Raw genomic sequence first — 25012 nt, 5'->3', positions numbered from 1 at the left:
GATTGATTTATTCTGATAACTGCATACGTCTAGTGACATCTTCTACACCGTAGAAGATGTCACTAGGATTCACCTATGGATCACCATGCCATTTACTCCGTAGAATCGACGGCCTAATAATAAGTTCATAATATTCAAAAGCTATTTTCCCATTAAATAGGACTCGCTTGTATTATCGACATAATTGAACAGGTGCAGCGAAATAATTGCGTCTTTTGAATGAACAGCTACATTACTAAGTAGATATTGGGAGCTAGACCTAAAGACCTCTACCCTATATGTAAAAGGGTACGTTGAGGACATGTGCTGACGCCTCGCTGTGTCTGTGGCACGGGATCGCTTTCTGCTCCCGGGCCGTGTTACACCAGTGGCACTTGTTGCGCTGCTGCCAAACGTCCCATTGGCTCCGCCTACAGGTCAGCCTCCGTAATTCTCAGAGGGTGATGCCCGGCAAGTACTTAATATCACCCCAGCCAGACGTGATCCAGAGACGCTATCTGCTAAACGCATTCTTCTGACAGACTGCGCCTGTGAACTGCTCGCCTGTGTAAGTAACCGTACACTTGCGATTTGTAGGCTGTTGCTTGTAATGAAAGGGGGGTTTGCTGTTTGTTAAGTGCATACAATAATTACACCTCATGAAAGAAGAAAAATCGCATGTAAGTGGAACAGCGGGAAGGAGGTCGAGCTTCTGGTAAGTTGAATACACTATGTTTATAAGCATATTCAGGCTGTAGGTTTGTAGTGTGTAGTCCTCATGTTTAAAGGTTGACATTGTGTGAGCCTGATAGGTCTAAGACTAGTCTATCATTTTTTTTTTTATTACAACTGTCACACTAATCATGTCATCCTACCCACCATGTTTAAAGAACGCTACGTTTGCTGAAATTGTAATGGAAAGTCAGTGGCTCAAATCCCTGGTGGTGCTATAAACGGTTGTGCCCGGGAGCAGTCCCTTTGATAGGGTTCAGTACATTTCCATCCTCACTCTCCGGCGCCATGAGCCGTACATAACTAGGCTAATCATTTCTCTCATTAGTTTTCAGTTTATTTTTTTATTCTCCCCCTGCCAGGAGGAGGATTCTCGTGTCGCGGTGTAACTGTCGACCCATCATGGTCGCGTTCAAGGGGATCTGGACCAAGGACTTCTGGAGGGCCGTGTCTGGGGAATTCCTGGCCACGCTCATCTTCGTCCTGCTCGGCCTGGGATCGACCATCAACTGGGGCGCGGCCGAGCGCGGCACCCCCTCCCCCCCCGCCGACCTGGTGCTCATCTCGCTGTGCTTCGGCCTGAGCATCGCCACCATGGCCCAGTGCTTCGGCCACATCAGCGGCGGCCACATCAACCCGGCGGTGACGGCCGCCATGCTGGTCACCCGCAAGATCAGCCTGGCCAAGGCCGTCTTCTACGTGCTGGCCCAGTGCCTCGGGGCGGTGGTGGGCGCGGCGGTCCTCTCCCTCGTCACCCCGTCGGCGGTCAGCGGGGGCCTGGGTGTGACGATGGTAAGGAAGCCAAGGACCCACCCCCCCCCCCCCCCCCCCCCCCCCCGCGCGCCCGATTTAGGCGGGAGTCAGGACCGCCCGGACTCGATATGAGATGCACACGTGGACGGACGTACAGCAGAGAATCCGGCCGTGCATTGTATACAACTCTCACAGCCCTCAACCTTTGTGCCTTTTTCTCTCATAAGGTCAACCCCAAGATCTCCGTGGGCCACGCCCTGGTCGTGGAGCTCCTCATCACCTTTCAGTTGGTGTTCACCATCTTCGCCACCTGCGACCCCAAACGCGCCGACCTGGGCGGGTCGGCCTCCCTGTCCATAGGCCTGGCCGTGGTCATCGGTCACTTGTTCGCCGTGAGTATACCGAGCGACGAGATGAGGTCTCAGCTCGCAAATGTATCAGTGCGCCGTCGAGTGTCATCTTCCTGTTTCATCCGTGCTGTTGTCGCGCAGCTATCTCTGCATAACACCGGCGTGCTGCACATCTTCATTAGAGTCGTTACCGTTGCATGGCAACCGTCCTCTAGGGGGGGGCTAGCTCTGATAGAACCCCTCGCAGAGAGCCGGCACTTGATTCTATTCCCCAGACGCCAGGAGAAACACCTGCATACACGCACGCTTTGCTTTTTCTCCTGCCCGAGCTAGCTGGTCTAATGCTAATGACTTTATCAGACGCGTGCCCACACCACACTCTTGATTTCTCTTACGTCACAGATCCCTTACACCGGAGCCAGCATGAACCCGGCGCGCTCCCTCGGGCCCGCGCTAGTGACTCTGAACTTCAGCGACCACTGGGTGAGAGACACCCCCGTTGAGTGGGAGAGAGAGAGAGAGTGAGAGAGAGCGGGAGATTGAGAGAGATTTCTGTGCAGTTTGAAAAGAGCATACTGTATGTTCCTATTCTTGTTTTTAATTGCCAGGTCTTTTTACTTTAGAAGTGGTTTGTTTGTAACTTGTAAAAAGTGTTTACAAGTTATAGCGTTACCCAGACGGATCATATTTCAGTTCAGGTATCGGAGGCGGCAGTTATTACAGTAATCTTGGAGCCGTGTGAGATTTTATTTATATTTTTCAAGGGTAGCATAGTGTACTCTACTGGAAGGGTGAAACTTAGTAAGGTCAAAGCAGCAGCAGCAGCAGCCACGCCGTCCAAGATCTGTGAAGAGAGGTTTGATTTATCATGAACACTCTGGCATCTTTTCAAAGTGTAAAGACGAGAGCACTCTCATGATATATAGGCATCTAGGCTGCCTACCAACCAAGACCTCGTTGAGCTTTAACTTTACTGTTGCCCTTTAAACAGTATGGAATCGCTGATTGATGGCTCCTCTCTATTTTAAACTAACATGACAAACTTTAAAGGTTGTCATGTTCCAAGGCAATGATTCTCCGTGAGCGACTGGCAGAAGTCTATGTTTTTGTGTGTGTGTGTGTGTGTGTGTGTGTGTGTGTGTGTGTGTGTGTGTGTGTGTGTGTGTGTGTGTGTGTGTCAGTGTGTGTGTGTGTGTGTGTGTGTGTGTGTGTGTGTGTGTGTGTGTGTGTGTGTGTGTGTGTGTGTGTGTGAGTGTGTATGTGTGTGTGTGTGTGTGTGTGTTCGTCTTGAAGCAACCCCTTTATCCTGGTGTATTTCTAAGTATTAAATGTAATTAAGTCTCCTTTTGTATAATAACAATGATATGCATCATTGAATAGTTATATCAATCCAGTCGTTACCTCGTTCATGTTTCGGTTGAGTATTAATGAACATCGATTCACATCGGGAACAGAGCAGCACATTGTGTTTGCCCAAGACGTCTCTGCTTTATCACAAGAACAATGGGCGCTTCTCACATCATTTGCATAGGCAGGGTTAATATATAATAATAATGGTGTAAAATGAACAGCCATTAAGGGTGCGTTCCATTGAGGTATGCACCGCTACCACCACTGAAACCCTGGAAGTAACCTCCAATTGTCTTTGGTGGTCATGCTGGGTTCACCTTTCTCAGATTGAGGGATACATATTCCAGTTACTGATTAATTTATTAATGCTGCAGGGGGGAAATGACATTGCTGTAAAGCCCATGCGGGTCAATAGGTGCAGGTGTGTACACCGAGATGTCGAATCACATGGCCGCCGCCATTTTGGAAACAAAGCGAACATTGGAATGTTTGTTCATTTGTAGGAAGTAATATTAATCTAGAAAATGATTGCCATTATGCAGACACATTGTTCTGTTTGAAACTGCCACATAATTGTCCCATGCGAGAGATTTATATCTCTTTTGAGACCCTGCAAAAGAGATAAATATATCTCGATACATCTCTGCCACATGATTTCCCATGTGAGACGTAGCAAAGCAAAGGTTTCATTAGCGTGAGTTACGCTAAAGAAGAAATTCAAAAAAAGATATATATTTATTTTTGAGACTCCCCAATAGGGCAGAGTATCACCAACCCTAAATCCCACGGCGGATTGAATAGGAAGCACTATACAACCCATCTATAAAACCCATCTGGATTGTATATGAAGCCCTATACAACCCATCTATGCAACCTATCTCCATTGAATATGAATCCCTATTCAACCCGTCCATACAACCCATCTTCATTGAATAGGAAGCCGTACACGCCCCATCTAACTTGACAAGGTCGGCCCCTTCCCCCTCTCCCATCCCACAGGTGTACTGGATCGGACCGGTCCTGGGCGCCATCCTGGCCGCCGGCTTGTACGAGTACCTGTACTGCCCCGACCCGGAGGTGAAGCAGCAGCGGCTGCAGCGGTCCGTCCACAAGGACCCGTCAGGGATCTACAGGGAGGCGGGGGCGGGAGGCGGAGCCTACGAGGGCGACCAGTCCCCCTGGCTGACGGTGAAGCCCAGCTCCTCGGAGCCGACGGCGGAGGAGAAGAAGGGTTTTGTGGAGCTGCCCGTCGAAGCTATGTCTTCCGTATGACTAGCGGTGGAGAAGGAGACCAACCTCTGAACAACACTGAAGGAACCCAACGGGGCCTTAGTGTCACCTCCGGCAGCCATCTTGGTTCCAAACCCACCAAACGTGCTTGGAACCAAGATGGCTGTAGTCACTCAAAACAAGGAGAACCTTAAGTGCTTTGGAAGGAGAAGGAACGATTATGGTTCAAATGTGAGGATATGTAGAGGCTATGGAGTTGTAAAGCATTACCAATGTATTATGTTTTGGGTTGGAAAACAAAACTAAAAAACATGACAGCTAATTTCATGTAAACCTGTTCTTCAATCTGACTGTTAAACTTGTAATCGACCTTGTTCTTAATCCCCCATTCCTCAGGTTTAAAACACCCCGCAAAAATAACAGTTTACAGTAACACAACTCTGACCGCGTGATGAGATATCAGGGAACTATGCACCAGGGCAACCAATGAGCTGGCGTCATAATGGCGAGTATGAATTGAGATGATGAAAATCTCCCCTTGTTATTTTTGGATTACTGTCACTTAAGGTGTGGATAACTAATCATTTATAACTGTTACACCATAGCTGATATTTTAGACAGTACAGGCACCTGCACATATTTATTTAATGCATATTAGATTTCACATTTCAATCTATATCCTAATACGTATTTATCTATTGATTGTTGTTAATCTGCATTGCACAGTGTGACTGGTAAATTATTGTTATAGATTGAATATGAGCATACCTGGCTGTGTGTGTGTGTGTGTGTGTGTGTGTGTGTGTGTGTGTGTGTGTGTGTGTGTGTGTGTGTGTGTGTGTGTGTGTGTGTGTGTGTGTGTGTGTGTTTGAAACCCAGTCTCACATCAAAATATGTAAGCTATGTTGGTCCACAGTGGAAAATATATTAGTTTCACAATACCGTGTCTGAAATTGTGAGATGCCTACGTTTATTTGGCCTAATATTTTCTATAAGAATTGTCTACTTCCCGTGACTACCAAGGCGCTGTCTGCAAAATCATTCAAATTGGTTTTAATAACATTCCTGGCAAGAAATTTGCTTTTTATTTTCATAATCTTTGTTCAGTTTAAGCCGGCATATTCATTTATCTTTTAATGAATAAATGACTCACTGGGTTTGTGTAAATTACACTTGACAGCGAACTGGTAAACTCATTGTGCACAATGTACCATATGTTCTTGTGATAGCGACATTCTTTCTCGTTATATTGATTTACATTTCTCTGTAAAGAGATCTTTCTTTGACCATTGATCATTCACTTCTAAAATGTATCTTGTATCATTGTGAGGGTATGCCAATCAGGGCCGTCGTAAAGGGGTGAAAGGTGATGACGATTCTAGGGGCCCACAGCCCAGGGGGGGCCCACAAAAAAAATAAAAAAAATAATTAACTACCAGCCCCCCCCCCGTCAACAATTTAGCGCAGGGGGGCCCATCAGTACCTCTTGTATAGGGGCCCAGGACTTGGTGCAACGGCCCTGATGCCAATATACATTCTCGCCCATCCCACCTTGAATTTAATATACCATCTAATAGATACATTTTTGTTACCATGATCAAAGTATGAACAAAGTGTATGCATAAAATGTACCTTTGGAATGGACTTTTTCCCGAAACACGTTAGTTTACAGTAGGGTGGCGTTGAGAGATAGAAAGATGAAGAAGGATGAGAAATGGATCCTTCCTGTGGTACTAAAAAATGCACTTATAATCAACGTTTTTATTGGAAGAACACCAAACAGTTACATAAGAACACAACTTAGCTCAACGCAAACGCATAGACAATGATGAAATCAGAAATCTGGTTTCAGTGGTAGCAGTGTTCACATAAATCTTGAATATATAATATTAAAAGTTCATCCAAAATTCAAACTATCTTAATATCGCCTTCTCCAATGAATAAAATGGAGGCCGTGCGTGTTTTGTTGACTGATGACAGCGTCCATATAAACCACAAGAGCAAACGATACAAAACATGAAGTTATTCCATCAATTTTCTGGCGAGGCCTGAAAGAATCTTCTAAACAACTTACCATTCTATTCAATCACCGAACAAGGATAATGAAAAAATTTAGACATTTTATCAAACCCATTTGAATGAGAAATCTATTTTGAAATATTGCATTCTCCATTAAGGGTCAAATGAATGCCATCTTGTTGGTTTGTGCAGACAGAACCTTGAAAGTCACGTGACGTTTTACGCAGTCCTATAGTTTGTGTGTGTGTATGTGTGCGTGGGTGTGTGTGTATGTGTGCGTGGGTGTGTGTGTGTGTGTGTGTGTTTGGGAGGTGTGTGTGTGCGCGTGTGCGTGTTTGTGTGTGTGTGTGTTTGTGTGTGAGTGGGCATGTGCATGAGTATACAGGCCTATACAGTGAATACATAGTAGAGGGAAATACGGAGACAGATCAATGAATGATGGTCTCATATACCCTCAGACGGAGCACGTCTATATGTCCCTGTGGTCAGGCCGTGATGAGTATTTCCTGTGAGGTACAGCCCCCCAGAATAGCACTCTGAAATCACACCCCATCACCAGAGAGCACAGGAAATTACTCCTCTTAAATGAAATGTTGCAACCATGCCTAATTTCTTCAGCAACAAAAACATATGACAACAATATGAACCTAAGCCTTCTTTAATGTGAAGTAAGAGTATTACAGAGACTGCCACCAGTGATTGAGAGCACATACTGTTACTGTCGTGTTTGTCTTTCAAACAGCCATCACTTCTTCCCTGCCTCCACACACATGAAAAAAAAGCACCACGCATAAAAAAAGCACGCGCGCCACATTTTGCAGGTTCTATGTGGGACAATAGCATCACCTGCTGGGTGAAGTGTTTTTCTCGCTGTCTGTCTTGAGACGTGCAGTCATACATCTGTCCAGGGGAGGGCAGCCACGAGCCTTACACGATACGTGGAGGCAACACATGGAAATCATTTTTTTTCGCAATTGCCTGAAATCAAGCCCTCAAAACAGGCCGCAGCTCCAATCCCTTTGGCAAACCATTGTTTTCTCTGCTCCCAAAGTTAGTGATGTTGAGAAACAGATGATGCTGTTTGAAAGCGGAATCAGTTGAACTGATTGACCACAGAGGCCCAGCACCATCTCAGCGAAGCCAAGGCAAGGAAAATATTCAAACAGCTCTTTAAATAATAACAAAAAAATGAAAACATTGCCGACCAACAATGATTAAACAAAACAGTTAAACTAACCATGATGCTTGGAAATAAACGTTGTTCTTTGCGGACAGTGTGTCCTATCCCTGGGCGTTTATATATTATAGTCAACAGGCTTCTTGTTCTATTTGTTCGTTTTCAACCCAGTACACCTTCAACCCAGTACACCTTCCCTGCCCCAAATATGTATTTACTCGCATAGTAGCACACTGAGGTCTATGGCATGCCGTTTTCAGGCCCTGCTAGTATGTGGGCTCTCTATGTTTGCATGTATGTGTTTGGTTATGACACCTATTCTGTTATATTATAATGGGATAAAGCCTGAACCGACTAGTGTGTGTGTGTGTGTGTGTGTGTGTGTGTGTGTGTGTGTGTGTGTGTGTGTGTGTGTGTGTGTGTGTGTGTGTGTGTGTGTGTGTGTGTGTTTGTGTGTGTCTTTGTGTGTATGTTGTGTATGTGTGCATGCTTGTGTGTGTGTGTGTGAGTGGGGGGGGACGACGACGACGACGACGACAATGGACTCCTGCTCCGTGCTCCTCTAGTCGACCATAGTAAACCTTTTGGAAAGGCCCGTACCCCCTGGGGGTCCAGTGAGTGAAGATGGTTCAGATTGTATACAACAGATTCGATTTTCCCACCCTGGAGCGTCAGTGTTCGAAGTGCTGGAGTTGTGTTACAAATTGAATGCTGATGATAGAGGGTGAGCCTATAATATAGAACCAATAACAAACAACAAACCCTATAAAACCATAGTGTCCCTAACCACGGGACACGGGCCGGCACTGGAAACACATCGCCCTCAATTTTTCCAACATATGAGGTTCTACAAGCGGCTTCAATACGGTGGAATCTCAGCCCCAAATAGCTCAATGCGGCAAAGATCATTTTATGAAGATTGAATGAAACCGATTCAGAAAATAAAGCACTCTCTTGACAGGTTACTCAGCTCTCCATGACAAGTCGCGTCACTATTGGAAAAACACAACACATATCTCAAGCCACGCTTATCAATCCACACGGTGGACCCTTCTCGAATGGGCCCGGCGTGGGCCGTTCAGAAACAGACAAACACTCGACGAAAGCAGTTGACACGGGTGTGGACGGGCAAGTCTCCACTCAAGAAGCCTCCATTATTCATCAAGTTAATGCCTCCGTTAACGATCCTTGACAAAACCAACAAAGGAAATATAGCCCTGTGATTGTTTAAACCACAGCACCATTTGCATATCACACAGACACCGGCAGCGCGTCTAACTGCATCTCTCTGTGTTATCCTATGGAGAATTGACAGTCAGTGCCTTGTCCCCCTGCAAGGTCTGTGATGCTGGGTGCCAGATTTCCTTAAAGCATTGAGAAGAAAGATAAAACACACACCTTAAAGATCATTAGCAATTAATATTTTGGAATTCATGGAGGGAAAAAAAAAACGGTCTTAAACACTTGTTCAATAATTCATACTATAAACAAGAAAGTCTCCCACTTCCTTAATAATTTAGACGTAAGCTAATGTTGATTTATTCAGGATGGTCTGTGCCACCAGCACTGCCCCGGGTGTCCAAATTTGAATTAAAGTAGGACAGTAGCAGGCGAGTCTGTAATAACATTTGTATAATTTTATTATTGCTCTGGGCTCAGTTCATTTCCTCCTCCAGTAGTTGCGTGAAATTGTTTGATTCTGGAAAGCGCCTTGAGTCCGCAGCTCAGGGGTGGCTGGTTGGTGCGGGAACAGGAAGGAATGCGACACACACACACTCTCTCTCTCTCTCTCTCTCACCCGGTGTCTGTCTGTCTGCTTCTCTGTCAGACACATAACACACAAACAGGCACACACACACATACACAGACACACACACACACACACACACACACACGTGCACATACATACAGACACACACACATAAACATCTACACGTGGAGCAGTGCGGGGAGAGGCAGAGAATGAGCGAGAGACGGAGAGAAAGAGATGGAAAGCGAGGAAGAGATAACTTTGTTAGTCTAGATTTCATAATACTGATACACTGACTCACTTAATAACTCCATCTGTCGGGAGAATATGATTGATATCATCACTCACCTTGTCTCTTATGATAAATATTGCGCTGGATTTCTGTGAGAAGGCAAGGAATCGCTATAAATGCATCATTTATTACGTTATTCAATAATGCAAATATGAGATTCTGTGTTTAGATCCCATTTCAACAGTGTGATTGCTATTCTTTTGTCACTTCTTCTCATCACTTTGACTGCTGCTGAGCTTATTGTTGTGAATTATTGGATACAAAAATCTGTTCATAATAGTTTGTATTTTGAACTTTATTCAAAAGTATCGGGCGTTTATCTTTCCAGATATTCAACACAAACATAACTTGGTGATCACACTGACAGTACACATCCAAACTCGGTTTACATGCTTTGACTTCCAGGCTCGTGGCTGTGCTCTGCTGCAATTTCGTTGTTAACAACGATGATGGGGACTTTCATTTCCCAAATGGCAATTTGCGAAAAACTCTGATTAATCTCCTACAAACAATCGCATTCAGGCGGCATTAGTCCATGTAGCATGCACCTGAGACCCAACCAGGTGGCTCTCAGACTGGAAGGAGGGTGGGGGGGGGGGGGGGGTGGGGCGCTGGGAGAGGGGGTGAGTTCCGTGATTGGTTTCCTCTGGGCCCCGCTTCCAACTTTCCACCCCCACATTCCCTCCCTGTCGCTGCTGCACTGCACCCCGCTCCAATTCCTTTATGCAGAGCAGCCCAAAACCGCGCTTTGATGAAACACATTTGTTTGACTTAACTCTTGCTTGGCCAAATCCCGAAAGGCCCGGTGGTGCAACGTGGCCCATCAGCGATGGGGGCTAATGAGAGGATATATGTACGACTGCTGGGACTTGACCGGAGGAGCTGTTTTCCATTCGGGTTCGGTCTGCCCGTGTTATTAGGGAAACCTTTATTATTGTTGCCCTCTAGTGGGAGCCATATAATAGGATTACATTTTATGAGAGCCTCCGAGGTTTACCCGAGCGGCCTGGTCTTCCTGCCTTCCCCTTCCCCCCCCACACACACACACACACACACACACACACCCCCGTGACGCCATGTCACCGCCATCCCACGTCCACTCTGGGTGGGGGGGGGGGGGGTTGGCGGTTGTTGGGATGGGTTGATGTAGTGTTGGAAGGTGGTAAAGGTAAAGGAAGCCCCCCCAAGCTTGGCAGACGCGAGACCTACTATGACCCAGGACTTAAAAGTCTGCTTGCGAATCACCCGTCAAAACAAGTATTGTTTGGACGTTTGGATGACAGATTAAAGAGGTTGTGTGTTACCGCAGCATCGTAGGATTTTGAGAAGAATCAAAGGGCTATGAAGACATCGGAGAAGACTTTAATGTCTCTGTGTTCCCCATTGAGTCAACCTGCTCTGCCGGAGCTATTGGTGGTCACACGTTGGGAGATGCTTCGGCATACAGAGTTATGTTCCAGGCCTATCCTTACCGGAGTCTAAGACTGTTTGGAATAAATGTGCTCCTTTGTCACCAATGCTGGCTGGTGGTTATTAAGTTTGTCTTCCTCCCTTTCAGGGTCATGGCAGGCGGCATTAGCTAGTCACGATTGCAGCCATGAAGTTCTTTGTGAGAAGTCACCTTTTATATTGCCAGCGATAATTTGTTTGATCCACAAAGTCTGGAGCGAAAAATAAATAAAAACTGTGCATGCCTGGGGGGAGAAGGCTGAGTGAGTTTCTGGAGGAGGTCTTTAGCCATCCTATTCCATTACATAACCACGGGCCATTACCAGGGTGTGGTGAGTTGAACGGCGCTCATGAAAACATTGTCCAAGGCTTACCGATATCCACAGTCAATGCTTAAACACGAGCACTGAAAGGTAGAAGGGGAGTACCAGGGGATTGCACACCCACCCCTCACCGGCTCATCCTCAAAGCACTCAGCCGTTGGAGTCGGTCTTTGTATAATTAAATGGGTACACTTTTGATGCAGCTTTTTGTACAGACAATTCTGAAGCATTGCCATCATTGTGTTTTGAGGGTCGTGATGATCATCAGGAGTATATTATACTTATTATCTTAAAGGATAGCATCTCTGGGCTTTTGAGGCTGAAAACAAAGCATGAATCAATATTGGAGGAACTACAAACATTCTGGGTGCTGCATGAACCAACCAAGTTTCTACAAAACACATATATAACAGAGTATATATCGGAATATACAGTATATGATACTATCTATATATATACTTTATATATGTAGTAAAAAATCTTGCTTGCAATGCACTAACCCTACTGCTGTAAAGGTCGCGCTATTTAGAGCATTCTGTACCCCGCTATATACTGCCCATTTGTGGCGTGTTTACAGAAAAAGCAATATGAAAAAACTAACTGTGGCTTATAATGACGGCATGCGGATGCTTCACAGAATACCGAGATGGTCTAGTGCTAGTCAAATGTTTGTAAATGTTGGTGTGCCTACCTGTCATGCTTTAATTAGGAATTTGATGTATCGTTTTATGTGTAGGTTGACGGCATCTGAAAACAGTATTATTCAGGCATTGGTCAAGCCTGGGCTCAGCTCTGTCAGGTTCTCCTCCACACTCTGGAGACATTGGAGGGCATGTTTGTATACTGCAAGTGTTGTATGCTGATTTCTTATTTTATGTGTTGTGTTTTATTGTTGTTTTTGTATTGAGTCTATTTTTATACATTGTACTATGGATCTTCTTGTGTCCTGAATAAAATCATATATATATATATATAACCCCTTAGTCTGGCTATTGCCAGAACAAACTCAATCGTAGATTACACGTTGGTCTCGTTGGTCTGGGGAAACTGCTGTCATTTTCATCAGCACAAGAGGTGTGATCAATGGGCCTAGTTCAATTGACTCTGCAAGCAATTGGCTGCTTGCTGTCACTGGGGGTTGCCTGGGGGAAAAGCCAGCTTGGCGATTGGGTCCTGCAAAAACGTATCGAATCTAGAAAGAAATGTATTCAAATACAAATCACCGCCAGAATACATACATACATACATACAGACAGTGTTTAAATATGGTCGATAGTGTTTAAATATGTTATTTTCCCTCACTCTCCACCTCATCCCTAACTCTCCACCTCAAGCTGGTGTGAAGTGAGCGTTCTGGCGCCGATTGGCTGCCGTGCATCACCCAAGTGGGTGCTACATATTGGTGGTGGTTAGTGAGGTCCCCCCTTCACTTTAGGCGTCTTTGAGTGTTATTAATTATTATTATTCTTCATGTTTAACCTCTGTTTTCCTTTTATTCCTAGTCTGTTTTACATAGTTTTGAATGATGACTATATGCTCTGTAAGGTGACCTTGGGTGTCTTGAAAGGCGCCTCTAAATTAAATGTATTATTATTATTATTATTATGTATATGCATATATGGTATTCAACTGCATTGTAGGACTGCATTGCAAGCAAGATTCAACAAAAGTGCTATGAGAAGGACGAAAGCAATATCTATTGAATGTAAGTCCTTTATTTCTCCATATTGGCATGTTCCATCAATGATTTATCACTTGTCAGTGCAACCACTTATATATCCTTGAAAAAAAGAAGATAAAGACACTGTAATACACCATTACTACCCCCCAAAGTCGATTTTTCAAGGGAACTCTGAGCTTTCCCAGACGAAAACTCTTTTCGGGACGTTTTTTGCAGGACCTGGCAACCCTGCGCTGTTGCCTCTCTCTCTCTCTCTCTCTCTCTCTCTCTCTCTCTCTCTCTCTCTCTCTCTCTCTCTCTCTCTCTCTCTCTCTCTCTCTCTCTCTCTCTCTCTCTCTCTCCTGAGTCCTGCCCTCGCTCTCTCTTTCTCCCTCTCTCTCTCCTTCTCACTATCTCTCTCTATCTCTCTCTTAAAAGGTAAAAAATAAATTGCCTTGTGTGAAAATCAATTCCATCATTATCATCCCTTTGGGTAAAGGGGTAAAGACTATGTTCAGTTGAGAACATTCCCAAAGTGTTAAATTCAGAAATGAAGGGCTGCAAAGTCATACAAAGTACATCACTACAAAGTACAGTAAATTGAAAGTAAATCTGATAACAGTTTTTCCTCAATCGTTTAAAGACGTTTTCTGAAACTACAGCTCAATTTCTCAAAACTCTAAACACAAACCTGAGAAGAGTGAATCATTTGGTCAAAACTACACAAATTCTTCTCAAAACTGATTTTTTTTCACCAAACAGTAAACACAGATATCAAATTAATATCTCTTATAGAGCATCAATTAAACACTGGTGTGATCAATTCAAAAAACCTCCATCAAAATACTATTTACATAATTTTTGGCTTTATGAGGCCATGTTACATATTCCAATGTATATTTTTTTTTAGAAATAGCTTTCTTTTTTAAAGTTGCAATTAGGTTGTACATATAGTATAAAGACTGTTGCCATTTTGTAATACAATACTGTGAATATATCATATAAATATTGCATTGACACAATTGTATCAGAATAGGATACAATGCATATTTGTCTATCCAATGAGCTCCAATAGGCTAAACTCACAATCCCAGCTTCCCAGAGTCATACTGTACACCTATAGTTGATGCTGCACACCTATAGTTGATGCTGCAACATTGTTCTGACAATACACCAATGTTACCTATTTTGGTAAATTACAGTACAGTATTTGCACTGATAAGTAAAATGAAAAACACTACCTTAAGAAAATGTTTAGACTGTCTTTCGGGGGATGTTATGAGGAAATCAGTGCAAGTACAAGTACAAAAAGGTTTAAAGCAAATCTAGATTTTTTTACTGTAAATCAGTAAAAATTTCAGCTGAACTGACTGCATAAAAAGCTTTTCGTAGGCCAACAAAAAGTAAAAATAAGAATATAAATAAGGTGAAACAGATCTACATGTAAATCAGTATGTATCCCACCTCCAATCGTGATCAGACCAAAGGACCATATCGACAACACAGTAGAGCTCACCGAGTCCTCTTCATGCTCTGACACTTGATTGAAGTGTTTTGCCAGTTGAGTTTGAACCGGTGAGAAGTGAGTTAGACTTATTGGTAATTAGTTGTTTTGTTTTGAAGGCCAGTGTGATCCAGGTGAACCAAGTGCGCTAAATTAAGAGATTTGTGCTTAGAGTTTAGCAAAAAAATGAAAACAGTGGAATTGTGCTTAGAGTTTAGCAGTTTGGAGTCTTGTAGTTAATACATGAGCTTCAAGTTTTCAGAATTGTGTGTATAGTTCATCACTTGAGTATAAGTCACAAAGTAGCTGGGCAAAACAACTATTTTCATGGGATTACACAATCAATACTACAAATTGATGGATATCATCCTCCATTACTGCCGAATCCGTTCCACTAGTTGCCCGTCAATTCTACACATGGCACCTTTAAAATAACTGCCAAAAAATGTCAGTTTAATCTCCTCCTCTACTTCTCTCATCATCCCTCGCTTTTGCTCTCTCTCTCTCTCTCTCTCTCTCTCTCTTTCTCTCTCTCTCACTTCTCCCACATCATCTGTACTGTCATCGGCTGTCTCTCTCGTTCTCTCTCATCGTTTCCCCATCCCTCTGTTGCGCGGCCATTAATAACCCACGGTATTATGTCATAAGGCCAGGCTAGGTTTCGGTTTCGGGACAGAGGCGACATCTGCAACTCATTGTGGCTTAATTTGTCGACCAAAATATGGAGCTGGTCCACATGAATCCAAAGAAAACACCACTACTCCAGTGCCACACTGGAACAATGGCTTTGTCATCTGGGCCTCAAAATGGTCAGACATGAAGATCTCAACTGGCTGCTTTCCCAACGTCTAATGCATATTTTGAATAGTGTAGCAGGCGGACCCCATTAGTGCTTGGCTCTTGGAAAATGGAAAAAGTGTGTTTTTGCGTAAGTGTGTGTGTTTGTGTGTTTGTGGGGGGGCGGTTCTCACTCTCTCTCTATGCCACAGTTTATCAGCCTGATGGCGAAAAACAATGCATGTGTGTGTGTGTGTGTGTGTGTGTGTGTGTGTGTGTGTGTGTGTGTGTGTGTGTGTGTGTGTGTGTGTGTGTGTGTGTGTGTGTGTGTGTGTGCGCCACAGCCGGTCCCCTCCCGGGCAAATAACTTCATTGTAACACTTTAATCCTGTGTTTGTTTTCCTGTGGGACCGAGTGGCCCAACAGTGGAAAGTTGAACTGGACCAACTGGATTTAACTGGACCCTGTGTGTGAGGGACAGCTGGCCTGTCCTCTGACATGTTGATTGTGGCCTCCTTTTATTGCGTGAAACACAATATTGTTCGATGAGTCAAAGTGAAAACATATTGCTTCTTGTGTAGTGCTGTTTAAAAAAAACATTGATATGTTTCTCTTCCTTCCTGAGGTCATAAAAATTAAAGAATGGTTATTAAAAGGTATCATTGAAGAGTTCACAACCCACATCTACGCTGTGATGCTACAAATGCTGATGGCGAATGGATTTGAACTGTCAATACTACTCATAATCTAAACGTAATTAAACATTGAGCATACTGTTTTAACCTATTTTAACCTACCGCCATGGATGGAGATTCCCAGGGTCGGGTGTTGTTTCGTCCAACAGCTAATCAGACAGGGCCTGGGAGTTTCAAACCGTTGGAATGCAGATAAACACCGAAGACAGTTGAAGAAGGAAACGCTCCCCTGCTGCGGAGGACGTTTTGTAAACTGTTGAGCGAGAAAGAGTAACAAAGTAGTCGAACACTGAGGTTTAATCGGGCGACCTTTGTTACATAACCACAGATTACCCACACTCAGTCATTCCCAGGGCTCCGGGTGCACATTCCCAACAGGAATGGCAGGGAAAGAGGCTGCCTCATGTGGTAGGATGGCTACTCAAACCACAGACTATGCTCACAAACTTGGTTAAAGACCGGTAATTCCGAGAAGACAAAATTACACCGGTATGTTCCCTTTTAAAACTGTCTCGAGATTCAAACAAAGGCTAATAAAAACAAGGCATGGTATAATGGATATTGCTTTGCAAGGTTTATTTAATCTTTCGGTTAACGTTTTCATCTAAACCTGTTTGAAAAACCCTTGGCTTTTGCAGTTTATATTTCCTTCCTTCGGGGCTTTTAGAGCAAATGCATTTTGAACAATTAAAGGTACTGTACGTATGTTTTTAGGGCTATTATTAGAGTCGGTTTTGTTCGATATTGCACCGCCATGCATCAACTATCGGCGAGTGAGATGTGCTGTGAGAATATCTGTTTCAAGTCGACTGCACCTGCCTCCGTGTGTGCTTCTTTCGATTTTAGACCGCTCCAAGGAGCTGGGCCTCTCTTCCCTGAGCAAGGTATCTCTCCCCTGATTGGTCCATGGATTCCATCTTACACGTCAATCACAGGTGCGTGGGATAAAAATAGGGAGGGCAGGCTTAAAGGGGTAGGGGATGTTCTTATTGTTTGTTTTGGAAAATCTTGCTCTCTCTCGATCTTGTCTGCCCTCTCTCTCTTAGAGTCTTACCTACAGCAGCTTTAAGCACCTCACAGAACGAGGTCTTGTCTGCCCTCTCTCTCTTAGAGTCTTACCTACAGCAGCTTTAAGCACCTCACAGAACGAGGTCTTGTCTGCCCTCTCTCTCTTAGAGTCTTACCTACAGCAGCTTTAAGCACCTCACAGAACGAGGTCTTGTCTGCCCTCTCTCTCTTAGAGTCTTACCTACAGCAGCTTTAAGCACCTCACAGAACGAGGTCTTGTCTGCCCTCTCTCTCTTAGAGTCTTACCTACAGCAGCTTTAAGCACCTCACAGAACGAGGTCTTGGCTCCACACGTGAAACGGATGCAATTGTTCCCCTTTATCGAGCAAGGACGGCGTTAACTTTGATGTCACCGTCACACTGGGGTAGCATGAGTAATCTTACGGGTTGACTAGTATCCCATATGGATAACTGAGGCGCAGTATGTGCGCTACGAATAAATAGGAACAGAGCTGCATCAGTTAGCACAGTGTGATGACTTTAAGACTTTCAGGGAGAAACAAATTGCTCTGCAGGGAACAAAGCGAACACATGTTAGATCTGGTCTCTTAGTCGGTCACGAGGGTGGTGTTCGTGGTCCTGGTGGTGGTAGGGGTGGCCCAATCCAAATGTGCAGTTGTGCGCTGAACACAATGCATGCACAATCTTAATCCAGTTATAGAGTTTACACAATAGGCAAAATAAATGCATTATAGCCCTGCAATTCCTTTACTACTTGTATCTGCAGAGCAAATCTCCAAGCCTAAGAAGTGCCTCAGTCTTCCTCTAGCCATGCATGGCTGAACATTTGAAATGAGCTCGAGCACCAGCCCCGGGCTCTGATCCAGACTTGATTGGGGAAAGGCGAGCAGTAAGTGCTTATTTATACAACTACGTCATTTGGAGGTTGGCCAAGAGATGAAAGTTGCACACGCGCACGCGCACACACACGCGCACACACGCACACACACACACACACACACACACACACACACACACACACACATATATTTATTATTTATTTATAGATATATAGATAGATAGATAGATAGATAGATAGATAGATAGATATAACTTAAGTATAAGTCCATGCCCATTTGCTATATACCCTCGATTAACTTAATTGTTGGCTATTCAACAAGTTGTTTAATGCATTCGCGGTGTGAACGGTCGGTGGGTAAAGACGAAGAAAAATGTGGTAACATATGAGCTATACGTAAATGAGAGTAGAAAAAAAAAAAACAGGACCCCGCCAACAATCTATATAATTATCATCATCTGGTTCTTTTCCTCCCTGGCAGAGAAACACTCCATCCATTTGTAGAAATCGCCCGAGGCAACGTTACATCTAAACTAATCATACCGATTAAAATCAGCTTTTCTTCGCAAGAGGGAGGCAATAGGCAAGTTGGCGGCGAGGTTGAGGGTGATGCATATGCAGGGGGGTGGGGGGGGGGGGGGAGAAATAAAATACTACATTTCTTTATTCAGTTTTATAAAAACATAAACTCAACAAAGAGAAAGAGCCATTGCTTTGCTGTGATCTCTTTCTCTGCTCGGAGTTTTATTCCGCAGATTGGTTTAGACTGGGGCAGAGGCATGAGCTAATTGTATCCTGATCTTTGCCTTGAGGGGTTTCAGAGCCCTGAAGCAAGTATACTCAGTATTTTGTTCTGTCTACCTTAGCCAAGCTATTGCATTTCTCACTGGTCTAGGAAAGGAGGCTGATCGTCAGGGCAAATCGGAAGGGAAAAGGTGCACAAAAAGATACTTTGTGCCGCTCTATGTTTCAGGTAAGCGGAGATTTATTCAGTTTCCTCTTTATTTCCGAGGCTGGGTAGACTGGGACGGATCAGGCGCAGCTGCTTTACGCATGTGCCAGCCGAGGCGAGGGCTACACTTCTGTTCTTGTAGGAAAAAGATCAACTACTTCCTGGCGATTATTCCTTCGTTATGGCGATGTATCGTGAGTGTGAATGTAGTTTAGCTCGGATGAGACGTAAAACGGCGGAACGGTCGATCGGACTGCGTGTCTGTCGAGCAAACACTATAGGCGATCGCCCGTGTGAATCCGCTCCTAGCGCGGTCCACAGCTCCGCACATATCACCGTTTCACCGTTGCAATAGCCTACAACTTGCTGTTAACTAACTTAAACCACGTTCATCGTGTATATATCTGCTGTTTTCAAATGCGTTTTGTTCCCTCGCAACACTTCTATTTCCTGGCTGCCCCAGATCCTCTAATGAAAGACGCCATTGTGGAGTCATTTGGCCTCAGGGTTTTTGGTTGTATTCTGTAAAACAGGAGGTACCTATTGTACAAACGTCAGTGCAGCTTTGGCTGATCGTCTCTTAATCCTTCCTCTTACCTTATAGACACTGGACTATAGATACCACCTCGTGTAAAGTCATCACTGGGATCATTTGGCACTGACCTGTATCCGCGCGTAACGACCACCAAGGTCCAGAGCGACCCTCAGTCATAGTTTCTGTCTGGATGGGTGATGGCATGGTTGATCACTTGTGAACTATATAAAAGTGTGTGTTTTGTAATGTTTTTAACTTTCCGATATAAATATGAATTAAATAAATTCCAAGGTAATGACGTTTTATCGGTCGTAGGCTAATGTGATATTTTTTCACCTTAAATGATCTTACCTGAATTGTTTAATTTGAATTAAGATCTTATTTATTTTCTCAATTGGATATCCTGTTTCATAAACAGAATGGAGAGAGTGGCTATTATTTTCTGTACTCAATGAAATGTTTTTTTCTGAAGATTGTATCTCTACTTTCGACACTTGATGGCGCTATAATAACAAAACGCTGAAGATAAACCATTTTGTCAATCACAGTGATGCTTCGCTCTCCGTTCTCATGCTCTAAAGTTAACAGCGATTTTTAATTAATAGTGTTTATAGCAGTGTAGTAATAAAACAAATACTACTGCCCCAAAATACACTTTGTAAATAAGGGAACAGACTATTATGATTAATTTCAAATGATTGACCATGATGCTTACCTTACCTATATTTAAGCACAAGGTGCTGCTTTGCAATGAGTAAAGCTAGCCACATAGTATATGTGGAAACATTTGAAACAGAACCAAATGCCACTGAGCAAGGGACCAGAGACATCCCGTCCAAATCAGGGAAATATCTGTCCGCCTCTCATCAGTCTCATCGGAAATGCTAATTGTGTGTTATGTGACACATTGGAACAAAGAACAGTTGCATTATGGGATATACTGTCCAGTTGAAACCCATCGGAAATGCATCTGTATGAGAGCAGTAAGTCAATATTCCAGCGCCTGTCCTCCAACCTGAACGACAGAATAGGCCCAGCCCAATGAGTGCATTTAAAGCACAGGCTCATGGTATGAGTAACTGGCCAGACTTTGAGATGCTGATAAACAACCAGACATAGCCTCTACCTGTATTCTATTTGGGAGGTGCAACGTGACTCTTGCCTGGGGTTTACTATTCTGAAGTACTGCAGAAGAGTGATCCACGCCCTTGATCTTGTAGGGCTCCTAGCCAAGTAAAACAAACAAGTGGAGTCTCTGATGACTCTTCTCTGTGGTGACGCTGCAGCAACGCTGCAGACAGTCACTGCTGGCTGACTACTGCTCAGAGTTAATATGGGTCAATAGTGTTCGATTCCGTCGGTGGACATGATGCTTCCTGGACACTGGGGAAAACCAATCGCACAGGTCACGCGGGATTGGACCAAGTGGTGTCGATTCGCCACGTGCCCGACGTGCTCTGACCATTCACACGCCAGCACTGAAGCCCGCTTTCCAAACAGTTTAGAGAAGCAACAGGTTTATGATACAGCGGTACCTTGTGAAGATAGGCCACGTCCCACGTGTGTTAAAGTCCCCAGTGCCCTCAGATAAGTGTTTAAACCCAAGTGTCTTCAAACGCTAACTATGCCCACGGGTGGCAGCTCTGCCCCCTTTGACAGTTGTGGGGCAAAAGATGTTCAACCCACAATGGAGGCCATTTTAATCCCCCCGTCTCTGTCTCAGAGTGATGAACAAGATACCGGAGGGCGGGTGGGGGGGAGGCATTGCCCTGCCTCTTCCCTGTCCCACCCGTACCACTTTCCACACGCACACTTTTCCCATAAAGCCTCACTGATATTCTAGCACTCAATCCACCTTTTTATTTTTTATTTTTTCTGCGATGACAAGGCTTTGAGAAAATCCAATTCCACTGAGCTGTTTTTTCAGAACTTCATCTCCTTGTCCTCACACACGCACGCACGCGCACACACACAGAGGCCCTAACATGCACGCACACGCACACAGACACACAGTCACTCACTCACATGCACACGCACACACCAGCACAACCGCCATCTCCACAAATTAGTCAGGGAACAAATTACCTGCATTTTGAGTGTGATCCCACGCATTTTCCCAGCTGCCTTACACAGGTCCCCTTTTGAAGAGCAGCCATGTGATTTCTCTCTCTCCTCTCTCTATTTCTCTCTCTCTCTCTCTCTCTCTCTCTCCTCATCTCCTTCTCTCTCTCTCTCCCTCGCTCTCTTTCCCTCTCTCGCTCTTTCGTTTGGCCCGCAGGCTCCTTTTTGCCTTCTGCAAAAGGGATTCTGGAGTTGGGATTTTTTTCTTTTTTTTTTTAAACTATGCATGGCTGCTGCTTTTCGCTTATCAGCGTGCGCACAAACGGCATGCAAATCACACCGGGATCACACGGCGCACGGGGAGGCCCGCACTCAAAGGCAGGCTTAATTGCTAATTGGGTATCTCAAGGTGTGAAACTCGGGTTTGCCAACTGCGAGGTAGACATGGATGGATGTTTTAAGGCCGGTGGTTGAACTAATTAATTTAAAATTTGGAATGTTATTGAAAAAGATGTGCGGGAGGAGGCTCGCCTGCATGTTCTAAGGGGGGGGATGAAGAAAAAAAAATGATCACGCCTGAAGTGGTGGAGGTGGTGGTGTGACTGGAGTTTCAACCAGAACCCCTGACAGACAGGTGCATCCGCCTGGTGGTCCAGTGTGGGTCTCCTTGATGTTATATGGCGGCGTTTGTGTGTCTATGTGTGTGTGTGTGTGTGTGTGTGTGTGTGCGCGTATGTGTGCGTGTGTGTGTGTGTGTGGGGGGGGGGGTGGCCCTTTGAGAGTTTTATGGATGGATATTTAAGGATTGAACTTTTTCTCTTTAGAGGAATATAATGAAAATGTAGAAAGCCATGTAGAAAATGAATTGCACTAAGTTTAATTTATTTTTACAGCATGGTTGAAGTTTGGGGGGACTCCTATAGGTCTTAGCTGTTATGGCTCTACTTGGAGGCAATCATTTAACCTCACGTTTATTTTAATCGTGCGTGAAATAGTGAACCTCAGGTTTTTTTTCTGTGTTCAGTGAATGTGTTAATGTTTGTTAATAACAACCATGTGTGATCATTCATGAGTCGTCCCGCCAATTAGAGTGTTAGTGTAGCCATGGTGATAAAATAGTCACTGCGCTTGCCGCTTAACAGTGTTCTTTTATCGACATTGATCTCCCGGCTGAATTGCACCGATGGGAACACGACTGCCACGACGAACAATGGATCTGAACACCACTACGTGGGAAGATGCCCTGGAATAACCAGGGCATCAGGGGGCCAGGGGCCATGTCAAAATACACGGCAAGACGCTCACTTTTTAAATAGTTTTTTATTTAAAAAGAAAACACATCATGTTAAATAAGAGGCACATGTATTAAAATATCCAGACAATGCGCCAAACGCAGCCTATACCTGCCGCTGAAACAGCGACAGCCCTGAAGAGCCCGGGGCGATGCGCAGCGTAATGTTGTCGGGGGGTTTTGACTTCTCCCAGCCATTGCAAAGAAGCCGCTCTGCCTGACTGCCACGGAAACCGCTTCTCCTCTGGCTGCTGCAAGCTAAGCCCCTTTTTTTTTTCTTCCCTCTCCTATCCTCCACACCCCTTCCAGCTTTGGCAGGTGTGGAACTTGAGCATCCTTTCTATCTTCTTAATAACTTGTGTAGTCGTGCGCCCGCTGTAATGGACGAAACGGATATCATGGACTTAACGCATCACAAAACGAGAAAGCGACCGCGTCCAATCAGTTCTTTGGATTCCGAGTCCATGCACGCGTCTCTTAAACGGCTCCCGATCCGAGCGCTGGAGTGCAGGGATCCCTCGCTTATGTTCGCACTTAGAGGAGATCCGATACCTGCAGCGTCTTTGAAGCAAAATGATCATTCCGTGTCTTCCTCTCCGACCACAGTAATGCCAGCGCAGGTAAAAATGCGTAAAGGTCCGATGTTGTCTGAACAAGTGGGTGACTGAAGCCTAGGCAGTCGACCGGCCACTTTAACTATAAGTGTTATATTGTAGTTTCAAACAGCGGGATATTGCATTAAGCATATTGGGCCACCGGTGTTGCCATACCAAAACATGTAAATGCCTCTGTTAACTGTAAGTAGCAAACTGTTAATTGTCTTGCTGTGTTTTTTTTTTTTTTTTTTTTGTTATCCCAAACGTGTTCAGATTACAGAGCTCTTTATAACAACTGTGCACAAAAGTGTTATGCTGCAAACAAGAAAGCAATTTCCGAATAGGCTTAATCATTTACTCAGAGTTCAAAACTTGGGTTTCTGCTTGGGAGAAAAAAAAATACCAGTTGTTCTGGAGGCTTTCGCTGAGATTGTCTACTAATTGTGTTTTTTAGGTTAGCGCAGACAATCCCACAAAATCCTATCACATTATTCAAATCAAGACTTGATTGCTCATTTATAATGACTGCGAGATTGATGCACCAAATTAATTTAGCTTTGGAGATTATTGCCCACAGGTATGAATGCTGTGTGGATTGTGGCAACGCATTCAGGTCAAGGTCAGGCTGCTGTTCACTTGCAGAGACAAATCGACAGTCAGAAGGCAACCGTGGTTGCATTAAAGCCCATGTAGGGCCTCCACGGTGTCTCCCTTCATCCTTTTTCCACACTTTGAGCAGTGGATTGCCCTGCACATGGATTCCATTGTAAACGATTGACAACTGAACTAGCATTTTAGCACATAGTGCTAGTTCAGTTGCTATTCATATGCAACTCATACCCGATGGATAGCGTACAGTGCTAGTCCAGGTCATATGCCAGACTAGCACTACATCACATTGTGCTAGTCTGGTTGCCATTCGAACACACAAGTCATATTCCACACTGAAGTAGCATAGCATGCTAGCTGCAGTTAAACCATTGGGCTTCCCCCCTCCTCTCCTCACAGGATAACCGCTCCAGCATGTCCCGGCCGATGATCAACCGGTCGCCGGCCTCCCCCCTCAGCAACCAGGGCATCCCCGCGCCCGCCCAGCTCACCAAGTCCAACGCCCCGGTGCACATCGACGTGGGCGGACACATGTACACCAGCAGCCTGGCCACGCTCACCAAGTACCCAGAGTCCAGGTGAGTGATGGTGGGGTGATGGGGCTGGAGGTGATGTTGATGATGATAGTGGTTGTGATGATGATGATGATGGTGGTGAAGATGGTGTGTGTGGTATTTTCATTGCATTTTTGTTAAGCACCTTCTATTGAAATTCTGCAAGAAAGGCGCTCTATAAACAAAGTTTGATTTGATTTGATTTGATTTGGGGATGGTAATGGTTGTGGCGATGGTAAAGGTGGTGATGGTGGTGCTGGGGTTGATGTTGAGGGTTATCCGTCTGTCTGGTTGAATTGATTGAATGATGCGTTTCTTTACAAAGTAGCTTGTGAATGACGATTACGAAGAGCATGAGTTCAGGGTGGACAGGAGAAAGTGTGTCCAGGTTGGTTCCCTGTGTTGTGGACATAGTGCCTACCGTGATTCTGAATGTCAGACGTTGTTTCTGCTCAAATTGGGATTTCTATTAGCTGTGGCTTGTGGACATGCCATTGATGACATGTA

General features: G+C 44.6%; 2 protein-coding genes across 5 annotated transcripts in view; both read left to right on the top strand.

The window, feature by feature from the left end:
• The first annotated feature begins 413 nt into the window (after nucleotides 1-413).
• Nucleotides 414-5564, top strand: LOC132462691 (aquaporin-4-like). 2 transcript variants are annotated; one of them, XM_060058371.1, is made up of 5 exons: nucleotides 414-547; nucleotides 1074-1503; nucleotides 1692-1856; nucleotides 2217-2297; nucleotides 4164-5564. In XM_060058371.1, the coding sequence occupies exons 2-5, from the start codon at nucleotides 1114-1116 to the stop codon at nucleotides 4434-4436; spliced, it is 909 nt and encodes a 302-aa protein (XP_059914354.1). In that variant the 5' UTR covers nucleotides 414-547; nucleotides 1074-1113; the 3' UTR covers nucleotides 4437-5564. The 2 variants fall into 2 exon arrangements, with proteins under 2 accessions (XP_059914354.1, XP_059914353.1); XM_060058370.1 differs by having other exon boundaries at nucleotides 450-694.
• A 12971-nt stretch (nucleotides 5565-18535) lies between these two features.
• The window catches only part of LOC132462690 (BTB/POZ domain-containing protein KCTD1-like), an 8873-nt gene continuing 2396 nt past the window's right edge, over nucleotides 18536-25012 (top strand). Inside the window, exons 1-2 of one of the 3 annotated variants that reach the window (XM_060058368.1) lie at nucleotides 18536-18880; nucleotides 24351-24529. In XM_060058368.1, the coding sequence (XP_059914351.1) occupies nucleotides 18872-18880; nucleotides 24351-24529 (188 nt within the window). In that variant the 5' untranslated portion in view covers nucleotides 18536-18871. Of the gene's footprint in view, nucleotides 18881-22321; nucleotides 23367-24350; nucleotides 24530-25012 lie in introns of those variants that run through there. The other 2 variants (XM_060058367.1, XM_060058369.1) reach the window with 2 other exon arrangements.

This window comes from Gadus macrocephalus, chromosome 8 (genome assembly GCF_031168955.1).
Source record: "Gadus macrocephalus chromosome 8, ASM3116895v1".
Classification (NCBI taxonomy): domain Eukaryota; kingdom Metazoa; phylum Chordata; class Actinopteri; order Gadiformes; family Gadidae; genus Gadus; species Gadus macrocephalus.
Note: the sequence above shows the minus strand (reverse complement) of the source record. Positions and strands in the feature narration are given on the sequence as shown.